We start from the raw sequence: 12,332 nt of genomic DNA on the forward strand, positions 1-12,332 counted from the left end.
TAAAATTTACATACATCAATAGTTGGTCATCAAATTTGACATGCTCCAGACTAACGTATGTCACGGTTTCACTACTTTGCAGGAGAGCCTAAAAACGTTTGTTTACTGTTTCCGAAAGTTGGGGCTTTTGAAACATTCATCTATAAATATAGAGGATTTTTTTTTTAAACAGATTTACGTTGTTATGGATTAATGCGGCGCATTATTCTACATGCAATGCAGTAGTAACCTGAAAATAACAAATTTCGGAACTGTTTGGCTTTAAAAAAGATACATATGAGAAAGAAATTTTTAAAACTCATACAGAAATCTATATAAAAAGTTAAATAACCATTCTTTTCATAAAACAATGAAATTAGAAAATCATTAAACGTTTGAAATTTCTGATTTCTTTTTCGAAATCATTCTAGTATACAGTTGTTCTCAGTTTGTCAACATTGCCAGAAAATATTGTTCGAGGGTATCAATTGCAATAAATAAGCTTTGTATGTTGTATACGACTGATTTAATTTATATTTTTCACTAAAAACACAGAAATGAATTTGAACTACAGAGAAACCCCGATTTCACGTTCTCAGAGGCCTGAATCAAACATAAAATACAAAAAATGTGGAAAAACGTCAATTCAAGTCCAAAAACATAAAACATGGGAAAACGTTAAATACAGGAAATGTATAAAAAGCAAAAATCAGATAAGGAAACAAAAATAGTAATAAAGGTTGCTACGGTGACACTTATAAAATGTAAAAATAAGATATTTTACGAAAAGAACATTTTTGCACACACCAGTTTAGATCATTCTAACACATTAAGTAACGAATCCGAGCGTTTAGGTTGAAAATAGTCAGTAATTATGAGTCATTGAATCCAAAGTAAATACAGCATCTTCCAGGATTGGAACATTTTGCAAAGTTTTTTCTTGGTCTTTATGATAAAGAAAATAGTCTTTCACTATTATTAAGCTCTTAAATGCAGTATTGAAAGAAGAGACAAGTTGTGTTTCCTCTTCTTTTTGTTCATCTTCAGTACATAAAATTAGATACGGACAGAGCCGAAGCGTTTCTGTTTTCATGGATTAACTTTCAACAGAGTGGATTATGTTTAAAAATGCACAGAGGGAATTTTCTTGATTTTAAAACATTTTTTCACTTTTTTTTAACTACCGAGGAAAAACGTAAAATGCGGGAAATTCATAAATAACAAACTTTTCATCCGTGTTAAATTAATATTATTCGTGTACGGAAAAACTGGGACCTGATGATAAAAAACGTAAAATGTGGAGAGAACGTAGATTCGAGGGACGTAAAATCGGAGTTTCTCAGTATATACGATCGGCAAGCATGAAGATAAATATTACCATGCAACAATTTTAACAATTTTCCGAAGCATTTTTTGAGAATATTCAAAGTTATTGAATTTTTTCCGCTTTTTTGTCGTTTTGAACCACTGTGGGACGTGACTGTACGGTTGGGATTTGTCGTTCATGAACGAATAAGTCCAAATAACCGACTCCTTAAAATGAACGGTTCAATACAATCTCCTGAAAGATGCACAGCCATTCTTTCGTAGGATGATGTTAAAGCTCTCTCTCTCACTCGGTATGGACCGATGCAGCAGCCATAATGTCATGTTATTGATCTATTAAGCACTTATTTCGACAATGTCCTAGTAGTTAGGAATCCACTTTAAGTTATGTCTCTAAATGTCTTTGAGAGCAGTTCATGATCGGCCTTAATAAGACACGCACACTGTAAAAACAATTCAGAAACATACCTGGGAAATAATGGGCAGCTGATATGCCTAATTTCTGCGACCTACATATCTTTAAAAAAATAGGAATATTTCTCCCTAAAACTCAGTAACTTTCCTGAAATTATCCTGGAATCTTTGCTGGAGAATTCCAAAATCTTCCCAATTAAAGACAGTCGTGTCTCTGGAACATTTAGAGAAAACTTAATAACAGCTTGACACCCTCCTGATTAACAAAGAAAGTTCCAACGGCATTATTGCAACCATGGTCAAAGCTAAGACGGAATTGCGAGTAAGTATCAAGATTCTAACTCGCCTGCAATTCTTGCAAAGCTATGGAGTACAGAGACTTGTTTGCTCCCATTGGAAAATTAGTCGCTCTGAGCGGCCATCGTCAAATTGAAGCCGATTCACTTAATAACTGTACTTAATTAATGTTAAACTTTGAACTCCAAGCTAAAATTATTTTTGACCACAGTGAGAAGTCTGCATTCGTGCGAATTGTGGCAATTTAGGAAACTTTTTGACAAAAAAAACTTGGTTTTAACAGGAATTGGATAAAAACTTGTGAAATCCCGAAACGTTCCATGGAAATAGTCACGTTCCGGATTTTTTTTTTTTTTTTTTTTTTTTTTTACAGTGCATAATAGCTCGCCGGACCACATGAGGTAGTTTATTGTAAGAACAGTTTAAAACCATTTTTACATGATCAGTTTCCACTTCATGGAATTCTTTTTCTCGTTCTCCGCCAAACTATTGAGGTACTGAAACATGAAATCGTAGAAGTTTTTATCTGCTGCCATTCCATTTTTACATTTTTTCGAAACACATTCTATTGGCTTCAAATCCTTCAAATAAATAAACCTCAATCTTATATACAGTATAAAAATCCAGGTACGTATTACAGCGACCCCTCGAAATTTAGTCGTCAACAAACCAACCGACCTATCGTCACCTCAGAGCAATAGTAAAGTGTCCAACTGTTTCTCTGTGGTTACAATATGTAACCAAAATAATAATGAAAAGTAAAGAATACTCTATTAAAAGGATTATTCGGTCTAGAAAGTGATCCGAATTCAGAAAACACTTTCCATTTCTCAACTTACTCTACATCACATTTAAGAAAACGTGGATATTCACAAGTACATAACTTATTTTTATATTCATAACTCATATAAGTAAATAAATCATCTGTTTTTTTATCGTTGTGCAGGCATTGTCTTGCTTGTAATGAATATTATCTTTTTCGAATTATTTCAGAAAAGCTGTGAGAGCTTCTGTAAGTAAATAAATCATCTGTAAGTGTATAAGTAAATAAATCATCTGTTTTTTTATCGTTGTGCAGGCATTGTCTTGCTTGTAATGAATATTATCTTTTTCGAATTATTTCAGAAAAGCTGTGAGAGCAGCCTTATTGCTTTTACCACTGCTGGGAATCACAAACATAATGGATATCGTACCGGGACCCATTGATGGCACTCCTTTACAATTTGCGTTGTGGTCATACACATTTCATGCTATATCAGCGTGTCACGGCTTTTTCATATCCCTTTTATACTGCTTTTTGAATAAAGAAGTAAGTATTGTAAGAAAGATTGTTACAGAAACTTGTTCAAAACATTTTTTTTTCTTTAGATTTTATTTCGTACTTCTTTTAGTTCTATTCCTGATCTTTACTATTTTTATGTTTTGGTTTTATTTAATAAATAAATCATTATTTTTTTTTTTAGTTATAACTATCTTTTTTATTTTGTTTTTGAAAAAAAATAGGTACAGTGGAACTCCGAATTTACGTAATCCGTTTCATACGTTTTTTCGCTTTAAACGTCATTTTATGCTGTCCTCGAAAAAGACTCTATAATAATAGTGTTAAAATGTTCCGGATTTTACGTTACCTTTCTTCAGAAAGCCCACTTAATGTGCTTTTCCACATACAGATCAAAACAATTTTTCATCTACAACACCACGCAAACCCTTTTTTTTTTTCAGATTTATATTTTTTTAAGAAAAATTTGTTTTATAGCATCTCTTAAATTCTTTTTCTTCAGTCTAATTTTCCTTTTTCTGCGAGAGTTATTTCCTCTGATCGCCTAACTTTCCTTCATGACAGTTGAGGACTAGAGTTGCTGACACTCACAGCTTGAAACTTTTACAGAAGTTGGTGACGCATGTACCGTCGCATCGCAACACGGATTTCTTCAATATCAGGTTTACTACCTGCTTCGATCATAATGATGAAGACGAAGAAATGATCTAGGGGGACCCCACGACCAATCCAGCGATCTTAAACATAAAAACTCTGAAACTATTTTCATTTATACGCGCAACTAAGAAGAAAATGAGCAAAAAAGCTGGGTTTTTTTAAAAGAAATGTGTTTTTTTTTTTTTTTTTTTTTTGTCTTTTCTTGGAGACAATGTGGGGTACTTGTAGCACATTGTTGCGTAAGTATATGGACAAAGCAAAAAAAAATTGTCTTCGGGTAGAAAAAGCTGGAACATTCAGCGTTTTTGAAGAAAAGTAAAAAGACGACGAAACCCAAGAATGGTGAAGTTTCAGATTTTTTAGTTTCCATGATTACCAACAGTTAAGGCAAAGTTACTTCTCGAGCGATAAAATTTATTGTTTGTTTGTAATTAAGTACTACTTTTTTTTTTTTTTTTTTTGCATTTTACTTTAGTGTGTATTTCATTATGTTATGCAAAACTATTGTAGAATCTCAAGTAGTTTAAATCCCTTTTTACTGAATTCCAGCTTAATCAAGACATTTCTGTGAATTTCATGTTGCCTGTTTTTCTATTTCTGTGTACACAGTAAGAAATATTAAATTTTTTTGTAAGATAATGAAAATACTGTACATCTTATTTCGTTTTCTGTTCGGCCGTTCGTAAAACCTGTTAATTTCTAAAAAATATACTTGTTTATTCGAGATGTGCGACCTGTTGGTTTCGAGAAAATATTTCACATGAAAGCCTTTCGGCTAGAGTAGTTTCCTACAATCTACAAATATTGAGAAAATCAGACGTGACAGGACTTAGTCAAGATAATTTGAGTTATTTATTGATCAGTTAAAGAAAAAAGTTAAATACATTTATTTAAAATCTTTGAAGTATTTTTTAATGCTGTTAAGAGTGAAGAAATACTATTAAAGTTCAAAATTCATTGTTTATTTCTATTGGCTGTGGTGAAGAACAAATAAAAAAGTTTAAATTGTGAAAGTATTTAAATTAATTATTTTTTAAAAAAAACTTCTTGGGAAAATTTAAAAAAAACCAAAGAGTGGGCTAAATAATTGGTTTTTTTAAATGGTTTTTTTCAAAAAAAACCCATCGTGTTCAACCCAATTGGATCCAATCTGGCCAACCCTAATTTAAACAGATTACACTTTCAACCCACTTCTTGATTGGAAAAGAATCAACTTTTAAACAGTACGCTTATATTTTTAACATGGCCCTGATTTTACGTTTTCCCGCTTGGAACGTTTTTATCACTTTGATCCGACAGAGAACGTAAAATCAGAATTCCACTGTATAATTTTTTTCATTGAGTTGGCAAAAATCATGGAATAGCAATATTCAAGTACACACTGCAGTTTTCATTTTTCATTTTCCCACGTGTTTGTCAAGTAATGTACTTAAGCTTTATTGTACTGTACAAGCTTGTTTACTTTGTTTACCCTGCAAAAAACGCACAACAAAGCGTCAAATTTCAACATTTTCTTATTGTTAGTGGGGAATCCAAAACGTATTCTCCAAAAATCTCAAAAATTCATTGATGCAGATACTGGCCTTTGCCTTTCCACGGCATTACAGATTGTAATGGCGTGGCTTCACGTACAAAATGTATGTATGGGAAGTTCATTGAAAAGATTTTCATATGTACTCGAGTACTCGAGGGATTCATTTGAAACGGTTTTTTACCTGATTATGGGCGCGTGACGAGAATTAAGACTTTGAAACAAAATTGGAAATTATATTTCAACAGAGGATTTTCCAATTTGGAATTGGTTCAGAAATTCAATAGTCTGGAATTCTCAATGTCCAAAAGAAATGCCAAAAATATTCAATTTTAGCAGAACCTTTTACTGTGGGCTACACAGTGGCCGATAGCTTACACTTAATGACCGAAACCAGCGATCATAATACGATAACAATCAGAACGAAATATAGGCTGAATGTTTATTTGAAATGAATTGACCCTGAAAAACCCCGACGATTAAAGAAAATGCCTTATAGGAAAATTCTTTCACTCCTTTAATTAAAAAGCGTTAAAAATAACTTTTTATCTAGAATATTTTCACCTTCTTTTGTTTGTAAAATTCCAAGTAAAGATATATCTGCAAGGAATGTAGAACTTCAACCTGTAACAATTTATATTTTTTCAATCGTCAAAGTTTTCTAATTTTCTTCTCAGCGACACATTATTAATATCCAATGCATTTGAAGTTACGTAAAACGTCAAACAAATATTTGAAAATTCAATTTTGAAGTTAGGAATGCGTTAAAAGAAAACAGAATAACCTACCTTGGAAAGAAATTAAATATACTACCTCATTACATTTTTTTTTTATTTCACACTTATTTATTTAGAGAAGTAGACATGTGGATGTAAAATGAAAGTAAATAATAACAAGTTTTACAGCAATTTAAATGCCTAAAACAGTTATTTTATTATAATGTGCTTTGGTATACAAACAGTTACGTTGATAAATACCCGCCTTCTGATATTTGACAATAAAAAGTCGATTAAAGTGAAACCCCGTTTTTACATTTCTCAAAGGACTGAGTTTAAGAAACGTAAAATACGGGGAATATAGAAAGTAAAAAAGGAAAAGAAGGGCAAAAAATTCAGGCAGTAAAGATGACTTTTTCAAAAGGTATTATATATATATATATATATATATATATATATATATATATATTACGAAACGATAATTACTATAGATATCTTTTTGAGATCACTTTTACACATTTAGTTGCGACGGCTTGGGTTTTGGCTGAAAACAGTCAGCAATAGTGGATAATTGTTTAGTCATTGAGTTCACACAAAAGGAACATATTTCAGAAGTGAAATACTTTGCGATTTTTTCTCCTGTTCTTAATGCGAAAGAAAACGTCTTTCACTAATTGTAATTCTTCAATGCAACATTGAATGCGACTGACTGTGCTTTCGGTTCTTTTTGCTCATTTACACTGACGTCACACATGGAAGAGTAAACGTTTACGTGACCTTTGCTAATTTTCGATGTCATTTCCGAACAAAGCTAAAGGTTTAAAATAAGGACGCACCGATAAGCAATGGTCGATTACCGATTACCGATTAATTGGCTGTTGATAATTGGCAGATAAATCGACTCTGGCCGATTAATGATCATAATCATTACTTTTAATGTTACCAATTCTTGCGTCAGTTTGTTTGTTTCTTTTTTTTTTCTTTAAAATAGTTAACAGTTCATTTCTGAGAGACAATTTTTCTCCTCTTTCCTGATTTTCCAAAAACAATTTCAGAATGAATGTTTTGAATCTCATTGTGAATAAATAATACTTAGTTAAGAAAGAACAAATCTCATCAAAAACAACCCTGTTGTAAAAATTTCCCCGCCAAGAAAACCTTTAACTTTTCCGCACAAAAAAGAAAACCTGCATCCTAAACCCAAAAACCCTCAGCCATAAAAAGTTATGGTATCTAGTTAGCCCGCCAAGTATCTACCAAATTATCATCCTCCCTCTTCTCCTTTTTCATCACAGCTACTTCCATTAGAACCTCCTCCCACCTTCAACTCCTCAGAAATATGGATAGATCTTTTAAATTGTTTATCTTGTTTGGCGGGAAGCTATTTGCCCACCAAGCAACCACTTCATTTTGAAAAGCTTCCCGCCAAACAAGATAAACAATTTAAAAGATCTATCCATATTTCTGAGGAGTTGAAGGTGAGAGGAGGTTCTAATGGAAGTAGCTGTGATGGAAAAGGAGAAGAGGGAGGATGATAGTTTGGCAGATACTTGGCGGGCAAACTAGATACCATAACTTTTTATGGCTGAGGGGTTTTGGGTTTAGGATGCAGGTTTTTTTTTTTTTTTTTGTGCGGAAAAGTTAAAGGTTCTCTTGGCGGGGAAATTTTTACAACAGGGTTGTTTTTGATGAGATATCACATCTTTTTGCATTGATATAATTACTTTGTCTGTATTTTTAGAATTGAGAACTTCAAGTCAGAAAATTTTCAATTGAAACAACGCTGTTTTGTGTTTTTAAGTAACAATAATGGCTAGCCTAATTTTACGTCAAATTATTTTCTGACTATTAAGATTCTATGTTCATTTTGCGAGAATTGGGCGGTTTAAATTTTATTGCAATCCTTGTATCCTCTCTGTTGCAAAGAAAACTTCTTGAATAATAAAATACTGTATTTTAAATTATATTGTTTTCGAGTATTTTACAACTTCGCAATAAATTCTATTATAGTTTCTTTATTTGACAGATTATTCAACATTTTCATGAAGGTTTCTTTAAATGTTTTACAGCTTGAGTGCTATTTTAATCTAACTTTTCACTTTTTGTTTAATTACATTTTTTCTTAAATCGTGGATTATTTTACGTTTTATGGGATAATTTTAATTGTTTGGTGATTTATCTTTTTCTTGATAGAAATCTTTGTCGTGTTTAATACCTAGTTTTGTTTAAAAGTTCATTTAAAAAACGAAATAACGCATGTTATCACCAAGCAAAAAAAAAAAACCTAAGCCATTAAATATTTTAAATTTGAATGTGTCAGAAGATCAATACAACTTTACTCGATGTCAAATCACGGATATCCCAAACTTGCCATAGCGAATGCGCATGTTGCGCGCGGACTAAGCTCATTAAAAGTCTTGCTTAAATTAATTGCAAAAAAATTTTCAGCTAACAAATCACTGCAAAGCACGGATATCCACACACGTATTTCATATATTTTCAATTCAATATGTTTTTTGTGAAAAATCCATTAATTTAGAAAATAAGCAAACCAATAAAAAAAGTGATATTTTTCGCTTTCAATTAAAAAGCTATAGGTGCCGTATTCATATGCGTACAGTTTCATATAATTTGTCACGTAAAATATTGTAATGGTTTAACCCCAGTTCCGCGCCGACATTTAAAATTTCTTCTCTCCATAAATATATCAAAACTGAAAAACAGGGGGAAGGAAATTTCGTGTCGGCAAAACTTTGGGGGGGGGGGGGAGGACAGCATTCTAATCTCATTAATTAATTTGTTTCTCTGCTTAAGTATAAAAAAACATAGAATCTGAAAACAGAAAGCCCAATGAGCTAAGTCTGCGCGCATGCGCAGTCGCTGTGGCAAATTTGTGATATCCGCGATTTAACGTCTAGTTGCAACTGTTGGATATGTTTTAGTCTTGATTGAATTTCATTTCCTAAGACAACTTTGGAATAACTGTTAGATCTGTTCTAACCTTGCAATTGCAGTCCGAGAGAAACAAACCCTATAAGCTGAGAATAAGTACATAAGAATTTAGGTAAAATTAGTGATTTTCAAACTTCAATTACTCATGCCCATGATGTCCCTGGGGGTTGAATTTTTGTATATGTACTCAATGGCCCCCCAAGAATTTGCATACAAAAAATCATTACCGCAGGCCCCCGGGGGGCTGTGATAGAACCCCGGGAAGGTACAATTTGGTTGGTAAAAACGGGTGGGGAAGGGGAGGGGGGTCAAATGGCACAAAAGGCACATCAGTAGGGCACAAGGAATGTATGTGCGAAATTTCAGCTTGATTCCATTTTTCGTCTGGGCTGTAGCCCTGTCAAACAAAGCGAAAACTTGTTTGAACAGCGATTTTATAACTTTAATACCTCCTCCCCCTGATGGTCCAGGGGATTTTATTTTGGTTTACGGCGTCAAGGGCCACTAGAGATTGAGTGTATTAAAAATCAACTCCGGGGGTCTTCATGGGGATGAGATACAGAGGGGTGAAAAACCCAAAAACCCCCAACTTGTTCTGTCGTGTAATCTTGTTCTTGGTCGTTTTTATTTTCTTTCGTCTTTTGGCGGTGGATTTGCTTCTGTTGGCTGCTGACGTTTGGTTTCCTTGGCGGGGCGGGATTTTCCCGCGTCCCGTGATATATAAAAATTAACAGAATTTTATCCTTTTTTGAGAATTGTATTTGTATGAACTGAAATGTTATTAAACCATTTTGCACGTTAAAAACAAATCCAAACTTGCCGACGGGGCAAGTTTAGGCGTTGACGTTGGAGCACCTTTATGCACGTTCTTACTGTGTCTAACGTAAACGTGCCCCTGACATTTTTTTCGCTCCAAACTGTCTCAAACTTTTTTTAGTATTTTTCGGCTATTTAATTCTGAAAATTACCATTTAATTTTAATTAAGTAGCACATTCGTATCTTATATCTTATAATCATATAGTGTTGTCTTCATGCCCCTTCAGCTTTAACTTTATACATTATTCAGTCCGTAATAAATTTGCTTTATTTTAACGATGGTAAGACAGTATGTTCAAAACACTGACAGAAGCACGTTAGGGGTCAAAATAAATATGCGTAAACGTGCAACCGACTTGAACTCAAAAATAAATTTTAACGGTTAAAAATACAAACTGAGAAACAACTCAATGTACCAATTTTGACTCCATTAACTGCTTCATAAAACCGCAATGTCTAAAATTTCCTAAGTCAAAACAAAAAAATTAGAAAATTCATTGAAAACTATCCACGTAAACGTGCCCCGGTCTACCCTATAATTTTACTTTTAAAAAACGGTCGCATTTGAAATTAAACAATATTCATACGTTGTATGTGTCTGTCAATTTCTACTGTTATAAGTTGTCGCAAAAATTTTACGTTATGCTTATTTTACAAACTTGAAATAAATATTGCACAGCTAAAATAAGCGAGCACAAACAAACAAGCACAAATATTTAATAGCTAAATTATATTAAAACGATATCTGAATCAAAATTTTACACCAAAGCCTTTTACCTGATCAGAAAGCTGCTTTAAATCTACACAAAAATGTTAAATTCTCTGTATTTCCTAAAAGAAATTCATAATTTCACAAATGTAACGCATACTTGAGAGAACTTAAGCACAATGCTGGCTGAAGTACAATATTTGTCGTGCATGTTATTTTTTTTTACATCCTTTTTTTTGGGGGGGGGGAGGGGAGATGCGCATTAGTTATATTTCATGGTTGTCATCTTAGGCTATGATTTATTACACACTATTTTTGTTAAGAAAAATCATCTGTCCTGGATGAATTATTTCTCTGACTTAAACATATTTGTTGTGTATAAAATTAATTTGAATTACAAATTGTATTCAAATTTGAAAAGTAGGGAGTTTTTTTTTTCTATTATATCGCTTCAAGTTAAAAAAGGGGATCACTCATTGTACTAAACATTAAATATCAAATATATACAGTGAAACCCCTCCTAACGGACACCCCTTTAATGTGGACACCCCTCTTATGCGGACAGTTTTTAATTCCCCGGCAGAGAGACATTAAACCTAATGTATAAGGAACCTCTCTCGTACGGACACCCTCAAATACGGACACGGACACCCTTTTCGAAGTCATTTACATTGATATATCCTTTTTTGCGGATAGTATTTAAAACTTGAGAATTAAATAGCTACTCCATTGAAAGGCTTCATTTAATGCAAAGTCGACCAGCTTATACGGAGATAAAAAAAATATTTCTTTGCAATTTTACTTTGCATCTACTGCGTAGCAAAAAATTTTCAGCTTGACACCGAAATGCATTTTTCATTCCAAAAAACATCATCAAATCGTCAAAAATAAAAGAAAAGAAAAGAGAAAATGATTATTCTGCAAGTTTCTGTCTGTATACCCCCACCCTCCCCCGTTGCCTTGTTCCTTTTCAGATGACTAACAAGCAGGCGTGTTGTGTCTAAGTGGAGCCGAGTTGACGCGCCATCTAACAAAAATATTTTATAGAGAGTAAAAGTAAAGCCAATGCAATATCATAAAGTAAACTTAAGGGTAAAAGCATTCAGTTGTTTCATCGTTCTCATTGAAATGGCTCTGAATACTCATCGTCAGCGTCGTACTCTTTCTCTGAAAGAAAAAATTGAAGTTATAGATTTCGCAGAAAAAAATAAAATTGGAATACGGATAATTGCTGAAAAGTTTGGTGTGGGACGCACACAAATTTGCTGTATATTAAAAGGAAAACAGAAGTTTAAGAAAGAATGGTTCATAAATGGAAACCAAGAGAAGAAAAAAGATTTTCCTAAAAGTAATGCCCTTGCAGTGGATGAAATTGTGTTTAAATGGTTTGTGTCTGCAAGAAGCAAAAATATTCCGATTTCTGGCCCTATTTTACAAGAAAAGGCGAAAGAAGCAGCTACTGAAATGGGTATAGAAAATTTCAAAGCTTCCAATGGATGGTTAGATCGTTTTCGAACGAGACATGATATCGTTTTTAAAAAAATATGTGGTGAATCCATGGATGCTGACGTTTGCGAGAAATGATTTGAGAAAGTGCCTAGTTTGATTGAAAATTACGAGCCATGTGACATTTATAACATTGATGAGACCGGTTT

At 33.1% G+C, this 12,332-nt stretch overlaps 1 protein-coding gene across 1 annotated transcript in view; it reads left to right on the forward strand.

Annotated features, from left to right (window-relative positions):
- The window catches only part of LOC129216854 (PDF receptor-like), a 172,838-nt gene that overhangs the window by 49,207 nt on the left and 111,299 nt on the right, over positions 1 to 12,332 (forward strand). Inside the window, exon 10 of the mRNA XM_054851071.1 lies at positions 3,142 to 3,346. Within this exon, the coding sequence (XP_054707046.1) occupies positions 3,142 to 3,346 (205 nt within the window). The remainder of the gene's footprint in view (positions 1 to 3,141; positions 3,347 to 12,332) is intronic.

Source organism: Uloborus diversus, chromosome 1 (assembly GCF_026930045.1).
Source record: "Uloborus diversus isolate 005 chromosome 1, Udiv.v.3.1, whole genome shotgun sequence".
NCBI lineage: Eukaryota > Metazoa > Arthropoda > Arachnida > Araneae > Uloboridae > Uloborus > Uloborus diversus.